General features: G+C 43.8%; 2 protein-coding genes across 7 annotated transcripts in view; both read left to right on the forward strand.

The window, feature by feature from the left end:
• EPB41L1 (erythrocyte membrane protein band 4.1 like 1) overlaps nt 1-4,033 on the forward strand; it is a 156,059-nt gene extending 152,026 nt beyond the window's left edge. Inside the window, exons 22-23 of the mRNA XM_032769633.2 lie at nt 1,322-1,438; nt 3,864-4,033. Coding sequence (XP_032625524.1) covers nt 1,322-1,438; nt 3,864-3,872 — 126 coding nt within the window. The 3' untranslated portion in view covers nt 3,873-4,033. The remainder of the gene's footprint in view (nt 1-1,321; nt 1,439-3,863) is intronic.
• A 5,291-nt stretch (nt 4,034-9,324) lies between these two features.
• AAR2 (AAR2 splicing factor) lies at nt 9,325-22,192 on the forward strand. Of its 6 annotated transcripts, XM_032769619.2 has the most exons (5): nt 9,435-9,481; nt 9,705-9,784; nt 10,290-11,092; nt 14,470-14,699; nt 20,880-22,192. In XM_032769619.2, exons 3-5 carry the CDS (start codon nt 10,336-10,338, stop codon nt 21,045-21,047), a joined length of 1,155 nt encoding a protein of 384 aa, XP_032625510.1. In that variant the 5' UTR covers nt 9,435-9,481; nt 9,705-9,784; nt 10,290-10,335; the 3' UTR covers nt 21,048-22,192. The 6 variants fall into 6 exon arrangements, with proteins under 6 accessions (XP_032625511.1, XP_032625512.1, XP_032625510.1 ...); XM_032769620.2 differs by lacking the exons at nt 9,435-9,481; nt 9,705-9,784 and adding an exon at nt 9,325-9,416; XM_032769621.2 differs by lacking the exon at nt 9,705-9,784 and having other exon boundaries at nt 9,381-9,481.
• The last annotated feature ends 423 nt before the right edge of the window (nt 22,193-22,615 follow it).

The raw sequence follows: 22,615 nt of genomic DNA on the forward strand, positions 1-22,615 counted from the left end.
TAGTTAAACAACTGCAAACAAAGAATAACTATTAATGGAAACATGTCACATTGGAGGGAAATCTCAAGTGGAGTTCCACGGGGATCTGTTCTGGATCTGGTTTGGTTTAACATCTTTATTAATGACCTGGATGTAGGAATAGAGAACATCCTGATCAAATTGGCAGATTACACAAAGCTAGAGGGGTTGCCAACACTTTAGAGGTTTGAGCTAAAATTTGGAGTGATCTTGATAAATTGGAGAACTGAGCTATAGACAACAAAATGAATCCAATAAAGACAAATGTAAGGTGCTACGCTTTGTGCATTTGATTTTTCTTCCCTAATACAGAATGGGGGATAACTGGCTGTGCAGCTGCACTGCTGAGAGAGATCTGGGAGTTGTGGTGGATCACAGCCTCAGCTTGAGTCAGCAATATGATGCTATTGTAGGTTGTATTAACTGAGGCATAGCATGCAAGTCAGGGGAGGTGATGGTACCACTTTGCTCAGTGCTGATTAGGCCTCAGCTGGAGCACTGTGTCCAGTTTTGGTCATCAATGTATAAAAAGGATGTAGAGAAACTGGGAAGGATCCAGAGGTGAGAATCAAAGGGATGGAATGCCTGCTATATGAGCAAAGGCTGAAGGAACTGGGTATGTTTAGTTTGGAAAAGAGGAGATTAAGGAGGGATATGGTATCAGTCTTCAAATACTTGAAAGGCTGCCATAAAAAAGATGGAGAAAAGTTGTTTTTTCTTACCATAGAGAGCAGGACAAGATGCAGTGGGTTCAAACTACAGCATGGTGGACTTAGAATAAATTTCAGGAAAATCTTCCTAACTGTAAGAACAGTGGGACAATGGAACAGACTGTCTAGGAAGGTTGTGGAAATGCTTTCACTGGAGGTTTTCAAAAGGAGGCTAGATCACCATCTGTCTTGGATGATTTAGACACAACAAATCCTGCATCTTGGCAGAGAATTAGACTAGATAACTATTGGTCCCTTCTATCACTATGATTCTACAGAAAATAAGTCCAGCAAAGAATGATGAATAAGACATCCTAGGATTTTACAAATCCTTGGTCAGCTAGTAGGCAAGTTGTGCTGGCAGGTCATTACCCACAAATTCAGTTGGGTCGCAGGGATGGTTAAGCTTCTTGAGAATTCAATCCAAACCCAGTTCCTTACATGCCCAACTTTAGCCATGAGTAGTTTCACATGGCCTGGGCCCATTTTCTGACATGCTTGTGGCTTGCTCCAGAAGTAATGCTAGTCTTGGCTATTAACAAAAGATGTAACTGACATTGTGGTAAATACTCTGATATTGTTCTGGTTTACAGGCATTAGCTTTGGCAATCAAAGAGGCAAAACTACAGCACCCTGACATGCTGGTAACCAAAGCTGTGGTATATAGAGAAACAGAACCATCTCCAGAGGAAAGGGACAAGAAACCTCAGGTATGTATAGAAGTTACAAGGTAGAGCCTCTCTCATGGGTGGTACAATATATATAGGTTACAATGCAGGCAGGGCATCCTCCATAGGTGCAATATACTATATTAATAAATGGTACAAGCAAGAAGTCCTTCACAGATGTAATTCATTAACAATACAGGCAGGGAACCCCTTACAGCTATGATGCATAAGTGATGATACAGGCAGAGCCTCTTTCATATTGTAGTTACGGTAGGAAATAGTGTAGATCAGACCCATGAACAACTTTTTAAAAGGCTGCTTCTAGAGCAGCCTCTGAGACGGGCTGTGGGGACTGCTTTGCTGCCCAATTATCCTAGCTACTTGCAAAGCAGTTCTGTGAGCATCACCATGTGCTCAGTGTTCTTTATCTAAGGTTGTCACAATGAGTGTTCCAAAGGCCATATCTCAGGGCTCAGTGTTTATCCAATTTCTTCTTGCACAGCCCCTCCTTACTTCCAAATACCCTCAGATTTCCTTCCTAGAAACCCTCTGTCAGTTCTCTTAATCGTTTCCCCAGTGTGTGGTATTTCACTCATCTTCCTTCTTAGACACTGTGGGACAGGTTGGCAGAGGGCTTCCAAAAATGGCCATGTTTGTGACCGAGCCCATTTGCACATTCTAAGAACCCACATTTGCAACTGGAGAGGGATATCTGTGTATGCTCCAGGAGATTGGATTATCCTGTCCAGAGGCCTGGGAATAGCCCAGAGAGCTTTTACCATCTGATTGCTGTGAGAAAACCCGTGACCACATCATAGAATATCAGGGTTGGAAGGGACCTCAGGAGGTCATCTACTCCAACCCCCTGCTCAAAACAGGGCCAATCCCCAGACAGATTTTTGCGCCAGATCCCTAAGTGGCCCCCTCAAGGATTGAACTCACAACCCTGGGTTTACAGGCCAATGCTCAAACCACTGAGCTATCCCTCCTCCCACAAAACCCACCACTACCATTGTCCTTGTTATCTGTCTCAGCAGGGATTGACTGAGCGCTGTATTTGCCCGTTCTGTGGGTAAAGTGAGGACTTTAGTTTTCAGGTTCTGCCAGCCTGCTACCACTCACCAGCACTAGCAGGTAGCCAGCCTGATACCACTCACCAGCACTACGTTCATCAGGAATATTTTTTTTAATTGCTTTTTTTAAAACCTGCCCAGTTCCCCAAGTTGCCTCCTTGTAAATGTCCGTATGCCAGTGCTAAAGCATGTATTTTGCATGCATAGGCCGGTGTACTCTCACAAACTCCAGGTGTTTCTGGAGCCCTCTTGAAAACATGGCTCTGCTTTTTGTTTTTCTTTCTACTTCTGATTGATCTAAATAATCTTGCTTTAAATTTCAGGGCTGGGGGTTGGAATTTTGAAAAATGGATGTTAGTAGTATCCTATTTCTTGGGTTAGTCATCTGCTAAACGGGCACCCTGAGCTCATGAATGAAACAGACAGACTCTATTGTACATAGACGCAATGGGCCAAATGGGACTCTGTCAGCTTCAGAGGACATGTATCTGAGATGTATGAATTTGGCCAGATGTCCAGAGACAGTGGCACAGATACCAGAGATAGGTGGAACCAAGATCTGTCAAGTTTAGAATGTTTGGGTTTTGTTTGTTTTTTGCACCTAAGCAGCACATAAGCTTTCATCACAATAGAAATAGTAAGGAAAAAGCAACAGTGAGCTAATAAGGCAGCATAGGGACTTCAAACAAGGGGAAAAAATAGCAAGGGGACGCATCACCATTATATCAATGACAAAGAAAGGCAAAAGGGAGTCTAAAATAAGGGAAGACCGTGAAAGCTTGGTCACTGCAGTAAAATATGGGGCTGAAATCTCCTCGTCATGGCTAAGGCTACAAGTGTGTCATGGAGGGCATGGAAGTCACAGATTCCAACTCATGGACGGGTCATGGGCCATGAATTTTTGTTTACTGCCCTTGTCCTGTTCCTGACTTTTACTAAAAATACCCATGACTAAAACATAGCCTTAGTCATGGCCCAATCCTGCAAGGTGGTGTTTGCTAGCAATTCCAATTACTTTCATAGATTATAAGGCTCAAAACTATGAGACTATGATTATTTGATCCTGCCTAGCAGACGATACCAGAGAACCACCCAGTAATTTGTACATCTTTTTGAAAGATATCCAGTCTTTATGTAATGATTTCAAGTAATGGGGACTCTACCAGTGACCTCCATGAGACCTTGCAGGCTTGGACCCTTACAACAGTGCAACAGCATTTAAATCAGTTGCATTGCACTAGCGTCATGAGAGAAAAATATATTCCCTTGTGTTTGCAGCTTGATTGTCTGGGGTCTTAATTCAAACAAAAAGCTCTTCATAAGCCAATAAATAATATTAACCAAATGAGAAAGGAAATGCTCCATGATCAATCATTTCTGTCTGCCCTGTGCAGGAATCTTGACCGCCATGTTCACAGAAGTTGGCATCTCTGTTCAAACCCAACTTGGAGAACAATGAAGAAGGGGCCTTCCTGCTGGATTCCTCAACGAGACCTAGATGTCCTGGTTGCAACGTTAATGGCGAGAGACAAAATTTTTTAAAAAAGGAATAGCAAATATAATATATATATATATATATATATACATATATATATTATATATATACACACACAGGAAACAAAATGCATCCTTGCACTGCTGCTATACGCTGGAGGTGAATTGCAAACAGCAACATCAACAATAACACACAAAACCAACCGCCTACTTTAGCCTTTGCAGACAAATTGAAGAATTGACTGGATTCATCAGAAAAAAACAAACAAAAAATCATGATAACAATAATATTAACATACAATAAACCGCCATTTTGCATGTTACATTTAAGGGACACACAACTCATGGGTTCATTTGTTGCACACTGAATGGAAAGGAAACGTGCTTTGCAACAAAGCAGCAAACAAAAAAACTCCAACAACCCACAAGCAGTTGCAAAATTATTCCGCACCTAAGGAAAGAAGAAGGAGAACCATTGAATTTGTTTGATTACTTTGTAATTATTTTCTGCTTCAGGATGTGTGGTGATCATCCCTCGTTCCCATTCCATGCTAGTTCTGTTACATCATTTTTTGGTTCTGTTCTTACACCCCCCCACTTGTCCTTCCTTCTCTTTCCTCTGTCCCCTTGTCCGGTCTCTTGTTCTGCTGAAGGTAATAAGAACAGATTTCATTTAAAACAAAACAAAAAGTATATGTATATGGTTTCTCATTTATAAAAATGCAGTCTGTAGGGGTTTCATATGAGTGTGCTTTCAAGTTATATATATTATATATAACTAGGGTTGTGGAGTAGGGGGTGGGAAATGATATTAAAATAATTAAACAGTGCTGGTAAGTTTGCTGATGACATTTTTAAATTATAATTGTTTGGTTGACTGTGGTTGATATACTATGAGAATCTTAGCTCACAATGATATCCCACAAGAAGAGAACAGGGAACATTTCATTAGCCGCTGCTCTTTGGGGGGGTGGAATGGGATGTTTGCCACTGAGTTGATGTACTGCGGCAGGAGGGGTTGGTGTAGTGACACAGTGTATGGTGTTTGTAATTGGTTGGGTGGTGATAAGGGAGTGCTCAGCAACATGAAGGGGTGGGGGACTGGGAAAGAAGGAATGGACTGCATCCGTTTACCATTACCAAAATGTGCCAGACAGAAATGTCTCCCCGTACCCCCAATCCAAAGATGCTGAGGTTGTTTGGAGACTCGAGGTTAGACTGTTTGATTCCCATGCTTCCAGCCTCTAGGAGTCTTTGACTTCTCAGATCTGGAGCCCTAGCAGCAGTAGAGGTATCATATCACACGTCAGCAGGTTCTTGAAAACCAGGCACCTGGGCTGAATTAGGGATCCAAACAGTGATCTCCCCTAGCCCCCTGGTCTAGACACTTGTTTTTAGCTTCATTTCTGAACCTTAGCCCCAGCTTGAGAGCAAGTATCTCTCCACAGCAAGCTGTATGATTGCATTGTGCCAGGGTGGCTGTGGGCTGTGGGCTGTGCAACAGCTGCCCTGGCAGGAACAGGTGAATGGCAGCTCCCCCATCCCTTTCCTCCATGGTACTGTCTACCGATACTCTGGCTTAGGGTTGACTCCTGTCCATCAACAGTTGATGAGGAAGATACCATGTGACAAACATGCAGGGAATAGCAGGTTTACAGGGCTGGATAGCATTGCCAAGTCATCCAGAACTTAGAGGGCAGATGCTGATGAGGCAGCAGGAGGCAGAGAGGCTGCTTTCCCCACAACTGGTCAGAACTTGGCACTTAGGTAAAGTTTTCCTCTGCTGCTGCCCATGGAGTGGAGATTTTGGGCGCAGTCTAGGACCTGAGGCACTGTGTGAGACAGGCAGTTATGGCAGGGTTAGAACCAAAAAAAGAAAAGGAAATGAACTGATTTCCAAATGGAATTGTCACGAGCTCCTGAAGCTACAGAAGGGTCCACAAACATTGCACTATCTTTGTCTTTATTTCCCCTCCCTACCCCAACCCCCAACTTAATGCCTGGAGAAGAAGCACATCTAACTAGTCCCCATGATGGGATCTGGGAATCCTACTGAAAATGGACAACTTGAATATTTAGAATCAGGTGGGCATACCCCATATGATCAATTTCCTACCATAGCAGGGACTCCTTGGTCTTTCCAGTTGGCTTCCACTGTGTCTCCATGAAGTCTGTTCTCCTTTTGGCACATGGGTTTCTCCTGTAAGCATTAAAGGGTTGAGCACTGGCTCCCTGACAATAGCAGTGATTCACGTGCTAGTGCCAGAGAGGGTTATTTCAGGCTTCTGATGAACCCAAATGTGTGGTGGTCTCGCTGGATTCTACCTGAAAGTTCACAGCCACTCATAGCCTGCTGCTGCTTTATGGACAACACCCACCAAAACCAAAAGGAGTGACAGCAATTACACACAGACTTTTTTTTTAAACACACCCAAGTCAGTTGTAAAAAACACACGTGCTTTCAGGAAGAGAAGCCAAAGTCAGAGGACCTGTTTCCAAGAGCTAGCTGTGCAAGGCATTAAGCCTGTCTGTTCTGGTATCAGAGGGGGTACATTCCCCCATGCATCACACTGGGTGTTTGATGCATTTTGAATTTCAAACAAAAAAAAAGCTGGTAGAAACTTGATGCCATTGAAATTGAATTAGAGGCTACTTTGAAACTCCAGGAGCCTCATTCTGATCTTGCTCATGCTAGTGTAAAATCTGGAGTCACTCCATTAAAAACAGTGGAGTTGCACTGCTGCAAAATTGGTGGAAGTGAGATTAGAAACAGAGCTTGCATGTTCAGAGCTAAAAAACAGTGGACCTGTTTCTCAGGATTCCTCACAGTGTGACAAGGGTGGGGTGGGGGTGGAAATGAGTCTTTTGCTCACCTGGCAAGATGTGGATTTTATATCTATATCTATATATCTTTAAAAATCCACACCCTGCCAGGTGAGCAATAGACTCAAACTTTTTCTTTATATATTTTAATATATCTATATTGTTTGTGATGGTGTTGAACCCTTGCATCACTCTGAGGCCTTGGCTTCCTCCCACCTTCTTCATCACTGTTGCTGACATTTCAGATTTTTTCTTTTCACAATTTTTCTTTTTTTCTGGGGCCTTCCCGTTGAAGGGGGTGGGAGACACGAGTGCCTGTTTGTCCCTAAATCTGCAACATCATTTCAAAACTGGCCTGCAATTGCATGAGTGATGATAATAAACAGGATTTTTATTTGAAAAGCACCTTACCAACCAACTGCAATGCACTGTCGTTCCTTCACTAACTCCCCATCCCTCTTCGCCTGTTCCTCTTCTCCCCCTCACCCCTTTCAGTCATATTCTTTTTCAGTGCTTGGTGGTATATGCGTGTGTGCTCACTGTTCTTGTATTCAATAAAGTGAAATAAATGTGTTTGATGCTCAACCAGCTTGTGGCCTGAAACTGACTTTTCTCTGATCTGAACAGTGGAGAATTAGAGGAGGAGCTTTTGACCCAAGAACTTTACAGGTTGAAAGTCTGCCTGGAAGCAGCATTGAGTGAGAGGAGGAAAGAGATTGGACCTTCCGTAATTAGCCTTGGTAGAGGACTGGGCAGAATGGGGACAATTCATGGGTCTATTTAATGCAGAGGTTAAATGGGAAGGGGTCCTAATTTTCTTCCAAGTTTCACCCACAAAATAAGCTCCATCCACATAAGTCACCAGAATGAGATGCTGCTCACAGAACATTCTACAATGTTCAAAATATGAAGGTGGGTGCTCTCTGAGCTCCATTGGGCTGGTGGTTCCCCTTTGGTGTGGCTCGAATATGTCCATGGGCTTTGTTAGGCTTCTTGGGTCAGGTTCCTACTTGACTGGGTTGGAAGAGGAGGCCTATGGGGGTTATAATAACAAATACCAGCCATTTGTGGCATCAAATGAGACAATAGAGTAAATTGTGTAGATCTGTGAACCTCCTTTCTTACATGAGGAATAAAATAGTTTTCTGAAAGCTGAGATTCTGGAGAATGAGGTAGCAGTTTGAGAGAAGTGTCACTACACAGAACCATTGTGAACCAACTGAATCCAAGGCTGGAGATGGGGACAAGCTGGGACCAAGAGGTTGGATGGGTATAGTAGATGGAAACTTAGAGCAAGGTGGGTAAAACTGCCATCCATTTGGGAATTAGGAGGGGGCTGGTAGGCAAATCCTGTCCCTGAAGGGTTTCTTTGTAAGAGAAGGGCAAGTTTTGTCTTCATTTCTTCCCTGGACTAGGATGGAGGGCATGATGGAAAGCCACAAGTGGATTTCTACTAGTCAAGTCAATGACATGCAATTATTAACACTATTTATGTTGAAATATTATTTTGGAGATGTTCCATGGTCAGGCTGTATTTTTTCTGCTGCGGGGATGTGAGGTTTTGGAGTCCAACCCAGACCAGTACGAGGCTAACAAGCAAACAAACATTAAAATTTTCTTTCTAATGGCTTAGATCTAACTTTACAAGCTACGGTCTTTGTTCCAGATAGTTCTTCAAGTGAGTGTACATGTTGATTCCACCCTTGATGTGCACGGGATGCGCTCCATGCACAGTTGGAAATTTTTCCCTCAGTGATACCTGTTGAGATGGCTGCAACAGACTTTACAGGACCCGCTCTTTGAAGGGTCTTTGCTGGTGTTGGAGCAAATTGACTCCAAGCTCCCTTGCTTGAAGATCTCTAGGACAACTCTAAAGTCCTCTGGGTTGTACACTCCAGCCCCATCCAGAAAGCACTTCAGCCCACAGCAGACCCACTGTTACTCTAACCTGGCTCCTTAGCAGAACCTGCAGAGAAAGAAGAGTAGGGATTACAGAGGCAGTCTCCTTCTGCCTCTGTATCAATGGCTGCGCCATCTTCACACCTAGGGCTGCTAAACAAGCCTTTTGATGGGTTCCCAGGATGCCAGGTTCCACTTTCCCCATCTTTGCAAACCACCTTTCCCACTTCCTCAGTGCTTGGCCCAGATCTCCTCAGACCACTGGTACTAAGCGCTGTGGACATTTATTTCCCCCCTTCCTCCTCAGGGACCACACTCACAAGGAACATGCCACCAGAGGTTCATTCTCTCCTTCTGGTGGGAGCTCTGTGAGCGGGGAGGGGCCCAGGCTCCAGCTCCAGCCCAAGTCAGTGGCCCTGGAGCAGATGTGGATTTCATTGCTGTGGAAACATATGAGGCCAGCAGCCAGGTCATTAGCTAGGTTCCTACACCTCAGCTAAGAACATGGCTGATGGAGTCTGGATCTCTGACACTGTCACCATGGTAATGACATCCTTGCGTGTGGGCGGGGACTCCCTGGCTCTCAGGACCGGAGGGGGCCAGGGCCCTTTCTGCGGGGGCAATGCGGCTGCCCGGCCCGCTTTCCCGGTGGGACCTGCTGGGCTGGCGGAAGTAGCTGCGCTTCCGGGCCCGGCGCTCTCGCACTGACCGAGGCGCGGAGCGGGACCCAGGTGAGCAGCGGGGCTGAAACCGTCCCAGCGCCCGGGGGATTTAACCCCCTGACTGAGCCACGGAGGTTTGTCCCCGGGAGGGGTCCCGGGTGCCGCGGGGGCGGGGGGAGGGGTCCCGGGTGCTGGGGGGGTGTACCCAGGAAAGGAGGGTTTACTGGGGCCAGGGGGGCAGACCGGGGTCTGGGAGATTAGACCAGGAGGGGGAAGCCTGAGGGGGGCTATCTGCTGAATATTTTTATATATACACCTTGTAAAATTTTCTCTCATTTACTGGCGCTCTGTGGTGAGATGTGTATTGCGGGGCTATAATCTGATGTTTCTCATGATCCTCACTGGCAGGGGTGTGAGCAGATATTGTGCTTTCGTTGGTACGTTTTTAGGACGGACTTTGTATTGTATTGCTATAGCTTTCCCTCCTCTCGCCTTGGCTAGTGCAGCGAATTGCTGCTCTGAGCTCGGGCTGGGGGTCAGAAGGCTGCATGTCTGGGTGCCTAGGCACCTGGGTATTGTTATTTATTAAGCACTAACAGTTCTCTTTACTGTGTAAGGTACAGATATCAAAACAGCCCTGCCTCAGGGAGCGTGCAGTCCAGAAGTACAGTATTGGGCTATGTTAACTTGCCAAGGTTTTAACAGGGCCGCCCAGAGGTGGGGGCAAGTGGGGCAATTTGCCCCAAGCCCCACAGGGGCCCCCAGGAGAATATAGTATTCTATAGTATTGCAACTTTTTTTTTTTATGGAAGGGGCCCGTGAAATTGCTTTGCCCCAGGCCCCCTGAATCCTGTGGGTGGCCCTGGGTTTTAGTAAAATATGCTGGATGGAAGCATCTGTGTATTTATGTAATACAAGTACAATGTGCTTGCCCTATCCTAGATTCCTGGTGGAGAGACCGGACATAACAAAAGGACCAGCAGACAAGATGGCAGAGATGCAGATAGATCCAGATCTGGCCAAGAGACTGTTTTTTGAGGGTGCCACAGTTGTCATTTTGAACATGCCTGAAGGGACAGAGTTTGGCATTGATTACAACACTTGGCATGTGGGCCCCAGATTCCGGGGAGTCAAGATGATCCCTCCAGGCATCCATTTCTTCCACTATAGCTCTGTCAACAGGTGTAACACCAAAGAGACAGGTCCTCGTACTGGCTTCTTCTTAAGCCTGCAGCAGCGAGACTTGCAGATTCTTCACTGGAACTCATCAAATGAGGAAGTGGACCTCACTCCAGCATCTGAAGAAAAGATTGAAAAAATGAAGTCAAACCTCCAGGAGATGGACAAGTTTCTTGGGCCATACCCATATGAGACCCTCAAGAAATGGATCTCCCTCACTAACTTCATCAGTGAACCAGTGATGAAGAAGCTGCAGCCAGAGAGTGGACAGATCTGTGCCTTTTCAGAGGTTCTGCCAGTTCTGGCTGGGAAGCACACCAAAGACAGAGCTGAACAGAACCTGCCCCCATATGACACAGAATGTAAGAGCTACGCAGAAGGCCTGGCCCGACTGCCCAAAATGAAGCTGAAAGCTGGCACTGAGATCCGGTTCACAAAGATGCCAAAGCAGATGTACCCTGATGGTGCTACTCCTGAGGAAATAACCAGGCACAGCATGGACCTTAGCTATGCTCTGGAAACAGTGATTAACAAACGGTACTCCAGCCAGCCCCAGGATGTGCTCGGTGAGTACAAAGGCTGTCCCAGAAACAGTCATTGCAAAGAGCTTTGAACGCTTAACATCAAGTATGGTGTCCAGCAATCATTATAGTCTATAGTATGAAACTGAGAATCGGAACACTTAGGTTCTAGTTCAGGGGTAGGCAAACTTTTTGGCCCGAGGGCCACATCTGGGTGGGGAAATTGCATGAAGGGCCATGAATGTAGGGCTGGGGGTTGGGGTGCGGGATGTGGGAGGGGGTGCGGTGTGCAGGAAGGAGCTCAGGGCAGGGGGTTGGGGCGCAGGAGCAGCGCGCGGTGTACAAGGGGGCTCTGGGCAAAGGTGTGAGGTGTACCAGGGGGTTCAGAGTAGGGGGTTGGGATGCATGCAGGCAGGGTGTGGCAGGGGGTTGGGGTGCAGGAGGGTTTCGGGGTGCAGGCTCTGGCCCAATGCCACTTACCTGGAGGAGCTCTGGGGTGTCAGCGAGGCTAAGGCGGGCTCCCTGCCTGCCCTGGCCCCGCGGTGCTCCCAGAAGTGGCTGGGACCATGTCCCTGTGGCCTCTTGGGGGGAGGGGGCGGTGAGGGCTCCGTTGCGCACTTCCCTCACCTGTGGGTACATCTCCCAAAGCTCCCATTTGCTGCAGTTCCCTGTCCCCAGCCAATGGGAGCTGCGGGGGACGGTACCTGGAGGCAAGGGCAGCGAACGGAGTCCCCAGGGGACACAGAGATGTGGTGCTGGCCGCTTCCAGCAGCGGTGCAGGGCCCACGGCACCATGGGAGTTGCAATCCCAAGGGCCAAATCCAAAGCCCTGACGGACCAGATCCATCCCATTGGCCGTAGTTTGCCCACCCCTGTTCTAGTTCCAGTTCCAGTCTTGCCAAAAATCCAAATGCTAATTTACTGGCAAGTCTCTTAGCCTTTCTGTGCCTCCAGTTAACAAGGATAATATGTTCCCTATCTCACAGGGTGTTTGGGGGCTTAATATTTGTAAAGCATTTTGAGATCCTTAAATGAAAAGTGCTTTTCAGTGCAACTTACTATGCATGAATTTTCAGCGCAGTGTGTGGAATGTTAGCTATGGAACTCTCTCCGTATTGCTATGGGCGTCTCTCTTTTCCCCTAATGTTTCTTTCACATTTGTCTCTGGAGTCTTCTCCTCCATAGTACGTTGTTTGGTTCTGCCTCTCCTGGCAACCTGTCAATTAACTAAAAAAACAAAAATGACGCTTTTTAAACCACCACCCTTATGTTTATCTGTACATATTTTCATTGAAAAAGGTGATCACAGGGAACAGGCTGGATGGTGCAGTTACAGTACATTGAAATAAATCAGGAGTAGGCAACCTATGGCACGTGTGCCGAAGGCGGCACGTGAGCTGCTTTTCAGTGGCACTCACACTGCCTGGGTCCTGGCCACCGGTCCTGTGGACTCTGCATTTTAATTTAATTTTAAATGAAGCTTCTTAAATATTTTAAAAACCTTATTTACTTTACATACAACAATAGTTTAGTTATATATTATAGACTTACAGAAAGAGACCGTCTAAAAACATTCAAATATATTACTGGCATGCAAAACCTTAAATTAGAGTGAATAAATGAAGACTCGGCACACCACTTCTGAAAGGTTGCCGACCCCTAAAATAATTAATTGCAGCGTGATGGGTGTCAACATAATTGTTCAACTTGGGAATAGAGAGAATGGGTTATCCTAGAAGTAGGAAAGTGCTACATGCAGAAATTGGTCAGTTGGCTTTGACTGCTGCAGCACTTTACCTGTATCCATTTATTGTTAACTTCCAGTTTTCATTAAAATAACTAAGCAGCAGGGAATCTTGAACATGGTAAGCTTTCCTCTCCCCCACTGCTCCCATACTAGAGTAGCCGTGGCTGAAAGACAGGGAAGAAGCAAGTTTAGGAAATTGAAACCTTCTGTTGTGCACCACTGGTGACGCCTTCTGGTAGGATTTGGGGATTGTTGTGAGGAAAAGCTTTGAACAAAGACCATACGCATTGTAGAGAAGAATGTGACGTGCATTATTTACTGACATATCAGAAATTACCAGCTGGTGGCCCTCAATAGAATTGCTGTAATTAGCTGCTAACTCCATTGGAAACAATGGCAACGTCTGCTACAAGTTAATGCCAGCTCTATTGAAGACGCTGAAACCAAGCTGAGATGACATTGTTACCTGCAAGATAAACTCTGGATGCTTGGTATTTACTAGAAATTCTTCTCATGTCCTCGTCATTTTATCTGTTAACTCTCTATCTTCTAAAAAAGCAGAACTGTATTGTAAAATGTTCTAGGAGGTAAAAACAGCTAATGTCCTTCCCAGCTAGCTACCATTTCCCAGTGCTCTGTGAGAAGCATGAGGGGACCTATTGGCAAAGTGAGCGTCTAAACATTTGGTAATTCTGAGCCCTGCATGGCAAAATAAGGCCACATCTATATTAAGGACTGTAGTGCTGTAGTATAGATGCTGCCTGCAGTGTTGGAAGGGATTTTTCCATTGCTGTTGGTAATCCACCTCTTTGAGCATCAATAGTGGAATTCTTCCATCAGTTTAGCCTAATCTGGGGTTAGGACAGCCTATTTACAGCTCTCAGGGGTGTGGATTGTTCATACCCCCGAGCACCATAGCTATGTCAACCTAACTTTTAAGCATGGATCAGGCCTAGGAGAGCAAAGCTGCTGTAACAGCAATAGCACATTGTCTTCTGCGTACATGGTATCATAGATTGCTCTTGTTGTCTGCCTGCATGTGTCCATACTGTAGTACCCATATCTCTGTCTAGTTATGGTGGCAGCAGCAATTTCCTTGCTGCCCCTTTTTGGACACATGAGCTCTGGAAAGGCAAGGAGAGGCCTAGAGAGATCACTATTCCCTCCTAGCAGCTATGAGGCAAGATTGTGTTAAATGGGATCACGGGAGACCACAAAATCTTGATGTAATGTCTTGGCTTTGTGTTATAGTGTTTCAGTAATAGGTAGAAGTAATATTTTGTGACAACCCAAGCACCGCAGAACAATCTCTGGAAATCACTTGGTAGTGACATTGTTCTCAGATGCCATTTATGAACGCTTATGAATATTTCATGATGAGAAGGTTAACGGTCATTGCTATAACATGTCCTCTTTGATTGTGCTGTGCGTGCTTCTCAGTCATACAGTCAGAAGGGTGGAGAGTGGTCACTGCTTGGAGGACTGACGACTGTTAATATAGTCATCAGGAGTACAGGGTGCTGTTTGTGTGTCAGCAAGACAAACTCAGTGAAAGTATGCAAAAATCAACATTGTACACAAAAGTAATTTAATCCTCGGTTCCACTTATGGTTGACTGACTAAAGTTCTTCCTTGTCTCTTTTTTCCATGCCCTCCCTTGACTGGGTGTTTCCAGCTGAGCTGCAGTTTGCTTTCATCTGCTTCCTGATTGGGAACGTCTATGATGCATTTGAGCACTGGAAAAAACTTCTGAATGTTTTGTGCAGATCAGAGGATGCCATAGGGAAGCATCAGGTCCTCTACACCAACCTCATTTCTGTCCTGTACCACCAGCTCAGTGAAATCCCAGCTGACTTCTTTGTGGACATAGTCTCCCAGGACAACTTTTTAACCAGCACCTTACAGGTAAGTTACCAGCTGTGCAGGTGGTTTGGGAAACAGACAGATGAGGATTCTCATGAGAAATGAGTGGGCATACAAAGCCAGACTCAACCAAATTCAGAGGGGAGTCTGGGGGAACAAAACCTTGTGTAAGATACACTCCCCCCTACCCCCATGTGTATGTTATACGTTGCTTACAGACACAACCCACTTACACCTCACCTCTGAATTTGACCCACTGAGACTGTGTATGGGAGTCTTAGGCAATGTAAATGGAGTTAACCCACATATAGCAGGGCCAGCAGTGCAGCGTAACAAGAAAAGCAGCTAACAGGAGGAGGTAAGGGTGAGATGGGAGAGACTAAATCTTTTGTGCCTTCCAGGCAATTAACACTGGTCTTATGTATCTTAAGTGAGAGTTAAAGTCCAGTCCATTCTGATGCAGTATATCTATATTAGGAGTATCTGCCTGTGTGAGTAAATCAATTTAGTTGCAGCAGTATGCATTTTCTTAATGTAAACAAGGCCTTAGACTCCCTTACACTAAACATTAGTAAGGGGGGGTTGAGTGAATTTGACACATCGTAATGGAAACTTTCCTTTGATACTGATTTAGATCAGTTTAAATTGTCAGAGGATTCTGTTCATGAAGAAGTTGGAGTGAAGCCCATTATGGACTTAGAGCACTGGCAGTATCAAAGAGGACCCTTCCCCATCCCCCTGGTCTTGGGCTTTGTATCATGCTCACTTGTTTGCCTTGAATCAGGTTGTTACCTAGTGGGAATTTAGAGATGATTGCCCAGAGTGTAGAAAAGTCTGCATTGATGCTGAGGCAGCCACAGCAAAGCTTTATAATCCAGCACAGCAAGATCTGAAGGATGTGCTTATAAAATACCTCCCCTTTATTTAATCGCTCTAACATCTTAGTAAATATTCATAAAGATTTAATAGCTGAACAAAATTCCATTTTCTGCCTCTTTAAGTTTTCCTCTTTATAATAACAACAACCCAAAGAGACATACATGCATGTTTAGCAGTGAAGATTTTTATTCTTGGCAGTAATTGTTCAAGATGTGCTGTAGATGATTTATAGGCCTTGTGTACCACCTCCTCCCTTGTCAGATAGATCGGTCACATTTCTGTATGTGTGACTATTTGCTGCTGCTGTAGAATATTTCAATATCTTAACTGGCTAGAAACTAAGAGGTCCTTTTTTCGGTGTAGAGAGTTCCTCCATCGGCCCCTAATGACTCTCACTTGTGAACAGTTTCGATCAGTGTCACAATGCAGGATAGGCCTGTTCCCCACAAACTGAAAGTGAGACTTCCTAAAAGCTTCCTTCCACTGCAATAAAAACATTATGAACTCAGTAATTAACATAATCAGTTTCATTAAAATTAACATTATTTTTACACTCAATAAAACAGTAAACTGAAAATTAGCTGAACTGCAACATGTCCTTCCATGCCAGCTTCTCAGGTTCAATGTATGGAATTAACTCTGTGGTCTGATGGGCTGAGCATTGCTTAGCTGTTTTAGAATGTTAAGGCATGTCTACATTGCTTTTAAAAGGAAAAGTCTGTGGCAGCAAGTCTCAGAGGTCAGCTGACTCAGACTCTTGCTATGGGGCTAAAAATATCAATGTAGACGTTCCTTCACTGGGTTTCAGAACCTGGGCTCCAGCCCACGCAGAACATCTGTGCTCCTATTTTGTTGACCTGGGCTTTGAGACTCGCTGCCTCTGGGTTCTTTGCAGTGTAGCTGTACTTTTAATGAGCAAAAGCTTTGATTTAAGGATAAAAGTCTTCAACATTTGCCAGTCGTTGGAAATATTCATGTAACTAGAGCTGGCTGGGAATATTTTTATGAAGTATTGTTTATCAGAAAATGCTGATTCATCAGAACTGAAACATTTGGTAGGAAAGCTTTGATAAATTTTTTGTTTTTGAAAAAAATTAAATTTTGTTTTGAAATTGAAACATTCCGTTTTAACATTTTTGAAATGAAAAGTTCAATTTTTCCATTTCAAAACTATTTTCATTTAGAAATGTAAGTTAATATACAGCAAAAATGTGAAAAAAATTAAAATCTTAAACGGTCAAAACAAATGAAACATTTTGAAATTATCGAATCAAAACATTTCTGCTGATCTGAAACTTTTTTTGGATTTTCAGTTCACAAAAATTTTTAGATTTCAGCTTTTTGTTCCAATTTGTGAGGGAAAACTTTCTGAAATCTCACATTCTTTTGTGACAGGACAATCGTTTCTTACCCAGCTCTTCATGTAACCCATTGGCAAAGTATGTTTTTGTCCCCGCTAGTGGTGGACCATGTAAGAAAATATCAGCTTGCTACTGCTTTCAGCTAGTGGACTTGGAGTGGAATTTTCAGAGGAGTGGTTTGAAGCCAAATCCTGTTGACTGTCAATGAGATTTGAGTATCTACCTCCTTTAGGCCTTTTTGAAAGCCCAGCTTTAGCCTATACTGCTGAAGCTAAAGAACTGATGCTATTATGTGAGAGGTCACGGGATCAGTGCTCACTGATGTCTGATGGTGGTCATTGCACTCATAACTGCACAAAAGAAAAATGCTTTGGGTGAAAACCAGTTTTTTGTCACTAAAGTTTCTCTACTGAGATTACTGCTCTCTGGCTCTTGGTGCTGGTGGGAGTACTGTGATTAATTTGTATTCTGGGAGTGCCTAGGTGCCCCAGTCATGGATCAGGCCCCATTGCGCTAGGTGCTGTACAAAGACAGAACAAAAAGAGCTTACATTCTAAGAATAAGATGGATATGCAACAGACAGACTGGGGAGCACAAGGAAATAATACATAGTGAACTCACCTCTTACCACACGTGCCTGGGTAAAACACACAGCACCGTTGACAGCAGGGAACAATCTTAAAGTGTAATTGTAATCAGAAAAGTGACATGGTAAAATTGTCTGCTTCTTACCGAACCTGTCTGCTCATTTCACTTATCAAGTTTATTCCTGCTAGCACTTTAGAGTCATTGAATCCATGGGAATGGGAGCTGGATTCTATTCCACCTCTTGCATGGAACCTTCCTTAAGCTTCAATTGCAGAATCCTTGTTCCTGGTGGTGGCTGAAGAGGCAGAAAGAACACAGCTTGATTTTCATACCCGAGGCCTAGATTGAGTTTTTTGCAGCACCTGAAGTTTAAAAAAAAATTTTTTTTGGCTTCTATAAACACAAATTTGATGTGTAACTTATTGAGTGGGATAAATGTAGAACCCCATGATCTCACTGTTAGTCCCTTTTTTAACACTGGCCTCATTTTATAGGAGAGTTTTGTTAATGTTTCTGTGTGAAGAGGCAGTTTCACAGTAGGATGAACAAGGAAAAACCAAACAGTTATACACAAAGCAATGAACTTTGCCATTCATTTTCTGTATTTTCTCCTGCTGTCTATCATCTCTTTTGAATAACAGCATTCTTCCCAAAGGGGCTTTACCTTCAGCTTGATCCTGCAATGAAATTCTTTAGCTTAGAGCATCAATTTGCTGTGAAAATGAGTTCTGTGTCACAAATTCAAGCAGGAGAGATGGGCTCTGAGGCTGAAAATCCTGGTTAGTCAGACACATCTGCAATAACTGTCTGAAGTGCCACAGAAAAATTGTGAATGTGTGAAAAGTTAATGGATTTATGTGTAAGTGAGACATTAGAAAATCCCTCCTTTAGGGTCTTTTTCAGGTTGCAGCTACCAGTGTTCAAGGATCTTCAAGGATGTCTGTAACGTGCATGATGATTAGAAATTTGAATTTTCAAACAGCTGTTCTAGGGGACACCCTCCATTTTCCCAGTCTCCAAGGCAGTTTCTTCTGGAGATCCCTGCCTGTCCTCTAAGACATTAGAAATGCTGGAGAACCATATTGTGGTCACATGTTACAGCAGACAAAACTGCTGGGATCTGCTCGATATCTAGCCATAAAGAAAGTGAGGGTAGTCAGACCCCCCAGGTCAGGACGCATGCTTATGATTCGTGCTATGAGTTCTCTGTCACACAAAAGCCAGTGCTAATTTGGATTTGGTTTAATCTGCCTAAAATATTTGGGGTTTGTTTTTAAGCATTTGTTACAGTCAGAAACTAAAACTGCTGGGCCAGAGGGGACACTCCTGCGGCACACGCCCTCCTTGCCTCAGTAAAAAGCCTCATCAATGCACCTCATTGTGGGCCTAGGTCTCTCCTCAGCTGACAGTGCCAGCTGCTTAGAGATTGTATGGGATGGGCAACTGCTGCAATGGGCATGTTGTTTTCATAGGTGGCCATCTTATTTGAATCCTATTCTCTAGAGGGAAGGAGATTGGTACTTCTAAGCCTCTCTGCTGTCCATCTCCATCTGTTTAGCAGTTATAAACCATTACCTGTGGGAAACTTGGTCTCAAGAGAATAAACAAGACCAAGTCTTTGACTTTGCCCTTAAAATTAAAACAAAACAAAGTCTCAAGTCTCCCAAGGTTCACAGTCTCAACTTCTAATGCCTTTCTAGAACTCTGCAGTAGTGCTTGTATCATTGCTGTTTAAAGTTGCACCTAGTGCATTCAGACAAAATGTCTCCTGGCTGCCCTTTGGCTTCAGAGACTGGATTTCAACCTCTTGTCATTGAGCTGTCCTTTTCTTCCACTGCTGTTGTCTTTTGTGGGTGGGACATTCTGAAGCCCCTAAATAGGTGACTTAAGAGCAAAGGTTTAATTCACTTTCAGTGGCATCACCTGCACTCTTTTGGAAGCCTCACCATATATGTTTAACTCCATGCATATCTCTGCTTGAAACAAGACTCCCCTCATTCCTCTGTTTTCAAAGATTAAAATAGTCCTGACTCTTGCTGAGTTTGTGGAACGAAGGCAGTGTTTATCTTAGCTATTGAGTGAAGATGGAGACTGCAGTAGCTTGTTAAGGAGCTGCCTGTAGCCCCATGGCCACTTCTGAAACCCTGCAACTAAAGTTCCTCTCAAGCCAGACTAACCTGAAACTGAAATCTGCCCACCCCACAGAAAGGCTCTTTGGTCCCAGTCAAGGCAGGGAAAATATGCATTACTGTGACGGGTTGGATCACAGAAACCACCCTGGGAGCTGCCAACCAATGTGCCAAGACTGCCTCCCCTCCTGTTTTCCCTGCCAGCTCAGGACTCCAGCACTTCCCGTCTGCTCCAACACAGACCCAGGATCTGAATTTCTTGCCCCAAAGCTGCAGGTTTACCTGAAAGCAGCTAGCAGAAGTATTCCTGCCTTTAATACTCAGATGCCCAACTCCTAATGGGATCTAAACCCAAAAAAATCCGTTTTACCTTGTATAAAGCTGTACAGACATGCACAGTTGTTTGCTCCCCCAGGTATTAATACATACGCTGAGTTAATTAGTAAGTAAAAAGTAATTTTATTAAATACAGAAAGTAGGATTTAAGTGGTTCCAAGTAGTAACAGACAGAACAAAGTAAGTCACCAAGCAAAATAAAATAAAATGTGCAAATCTGTGTCTAATCAAACTGAATACAGATACTCTCACCCTGAGAGATGCTTCAGTAAGTTTTTTCCTCAGACCGGACCCCTTCCAAGCCTGGGCACAATTCTTTCCCCTGGTACAGCTCTTGTGAGGAGGTAAGTGGTAGCTAGGGGATTCTTCATGATGGCTCTTCTCTCCCTTTGTTCTGTTCCACCCCTTTATATATCTTTTGCATAAGGCAGGAATCCTTTTTGTCCCTCTCTGAGTTCCCATCCCCTCACCTTCTCAATGGAAAAACACCAGGTTAAAGATGGATTCCAGTTCAGGTGACATGATCACATGTCACTGCAAGACTTCATTACCCACTTGCCCAACACACACATATACAGGAAGACTTACAGGTAAAATACACCCATCTGCAGACAGTTGTCCTAGTTAATGGGAGTCATCAAGATTCCAAACCACCATTAATGGCCCACACTTTGCATAATTACAATAGGCCCTCTGAGTTATATTTCATATTTCTAGTTTCAGGTACAAGAGTGATACATCTATACCAATAGGATGATCACACTCAGTAGATAATTAGCTTTATAATGATACCTTATAAGAGACCTTTTGCATGAAGCATATTCCAGTTACATTATATTCACTCATCAAATTTTTATAAAATCATATAGACTGCAACGTCACATGCCGCCTCTGTGATTATCTTACTGACTTCTAATGTATTCTTTTAGGTGTTTTTTTCCTACACCTGCAGCTCCACCATTGACAGGACGCTGAGGAAGAAGGCAGAAAAATTTAAAGCCCACCTAACTAAGAAATTCAAATGGGACTTTGAGGCTGAGCCAGATGACTGTGCCCCTGTGGTAGTGGAACTGCCTGAAGGAGTGCTATTGGACTGAATGAAATGCTGTTGTGGAACCAAGCACTGGGGTTTTTCTGTTTTTGGGTTTTTTTAGCTTATTTTTCTTCCCCTCTTCTGCCAGCTTTTTAATTCTGTATCTCATCCTGTGAAATGAACTTGGTGATCTGAAGCTGATTCCTGCTCCTGCTATAGAATCAGATCTGGGAAGCCCAGAAACACTGCATATTCAGTCTCCAGGCCAGAGCTCTTTTGTTGTGGGCTCGGGCATTGTTCTACAAGCCACTGGGACAGAGTATACCCACATGATGCAATGCGTCCATGGTCACTTTGAGTACTCGGGCAACTTGTATTTCCTTAGCTCTTCTGCAAGTGCTAGTTCATGGACATAACCACCTGTTGGATGGCCGTAGCCATCTTCTACTGAAGAAGCCCTACGTGAAACCATTTGCCTTCTAGAATCTGGAGCCTGTACTCTAGCTTGATGCCTTTAGAATTAGGAGGTAGGTTGAACTACCTGTGATCACTGCATCCTTCTCCAGCCCCAACCCATGTTGACTGTACTTCTGCAATAGCATGCTGCGATGGAAAAAAATATCCTTTACTAAATCCTCCTGTTCCATAGCTCTGACACTAAAATAACCAGATCAGAGGAGTAACACCTTTACATGAACACTGACAACACTGTAATTGCAGTGGCAGAGAGACTGAATCTACTTAGCCTGGTGTAAGAGAATCTGGAGAGTTTGATAACCAGAAATTGAATTTTTGGGCAGTAGTCACCTGGTATTCGAAACAAAAAGCCAACCACAGATTTTTCACCGACTTCGCTTGTTATTTGAGATCTCTGGAACTCTTCCTGTAATTATTTTTTGCTTCTCACTGATCATCTCATTAGTAATCATGTGAGGACTCTGGTGTTCTTTCAGAGCTGAGTTCCTGTAATTGTTATCCTGTAATTCTTACTCTGTGTAAGACAGTGGGTTTTTTTGTTTGTGTTTGTTTTTAAACAAGAATCCCTACTGTTGTAGGGATTAGGCTGTGTTCAACTTGCTTCTTTCTTTCTAGATAGTTAGACTCCTTAAGGAATTTATTGTATAAGTGCCCAACACGATAACCTACTTATTAGTCTTTCACAATAGTAGTTCAAAATAAATCTTCCTATGTTACTTTCCTAGAAAAATATCCCTGCAGTCTTTTGTGTATGAATTATTTTAGCCAAGTTGTATGTTAGTCTATTATTGTTCCGGCCTTACCATAGCAGTATCAATGTTATTGTACTCGTCACCTAGAAGTAAAGTATCAATGATTTTTCTCTCATCCAAGGACAGCTCAGACCAAGGAGGTAAACTAGCATAGCATAATGCAAGATACTGTGCATTGTCTGTGAGAGGGCCTTTGATACCCTGCCTTTGAATAACCACGTACCAGTCACAGAAATAAGATAGGAAAAGATCTGTTAAGTGCAGGGTGAATAAAAATCAATGGCTTTCTTGTTTATAATTTTTCTTTTAAAAAAAATAAACTTGTTTAAAATGAAATCAATGTAATACAAAATATGTTAAGAACGAAACATTATAATTTCTTAAATAATTCAAATAATAAATA

Source organism: Chelonoidis abingdonii, chromosome 14 (assembly GCF_003597395.2).
Source record: "Chelonoidis abingdonii isolate Lonesome George chromosome 14, CheloAbing_2.0, whole genome shotgun sequence".
NCBI lineage: Eukaryota > Metazoa > Chordata > Testudines > Testudinidae > Chelonoidis > Chelonoidis abingdonii.

Coding starts and splice junctions, on each gene's coding strand:
- AAR2 (XM_032769616.2), top strand. CDS start 10,234: ATGGAAGCATCTGTGTATTTATGTAATACAAGTACAATGTGCTTGCCC. Junction 11,093..14,469: donor CCAGCCCCAGGATGTGCTCG/GTGAGTACAAAG, acceptor GGGTGTTTCCAG/CTGAGCTGCAGTTTGCTTTC. Junction 14,700..20,879: donor TTTTAACCAGCACCTTACAG/GTAAGTTACCAG, acceptor GTATTCTTTTAG/GTGTTTTTTTCCTACACCTG.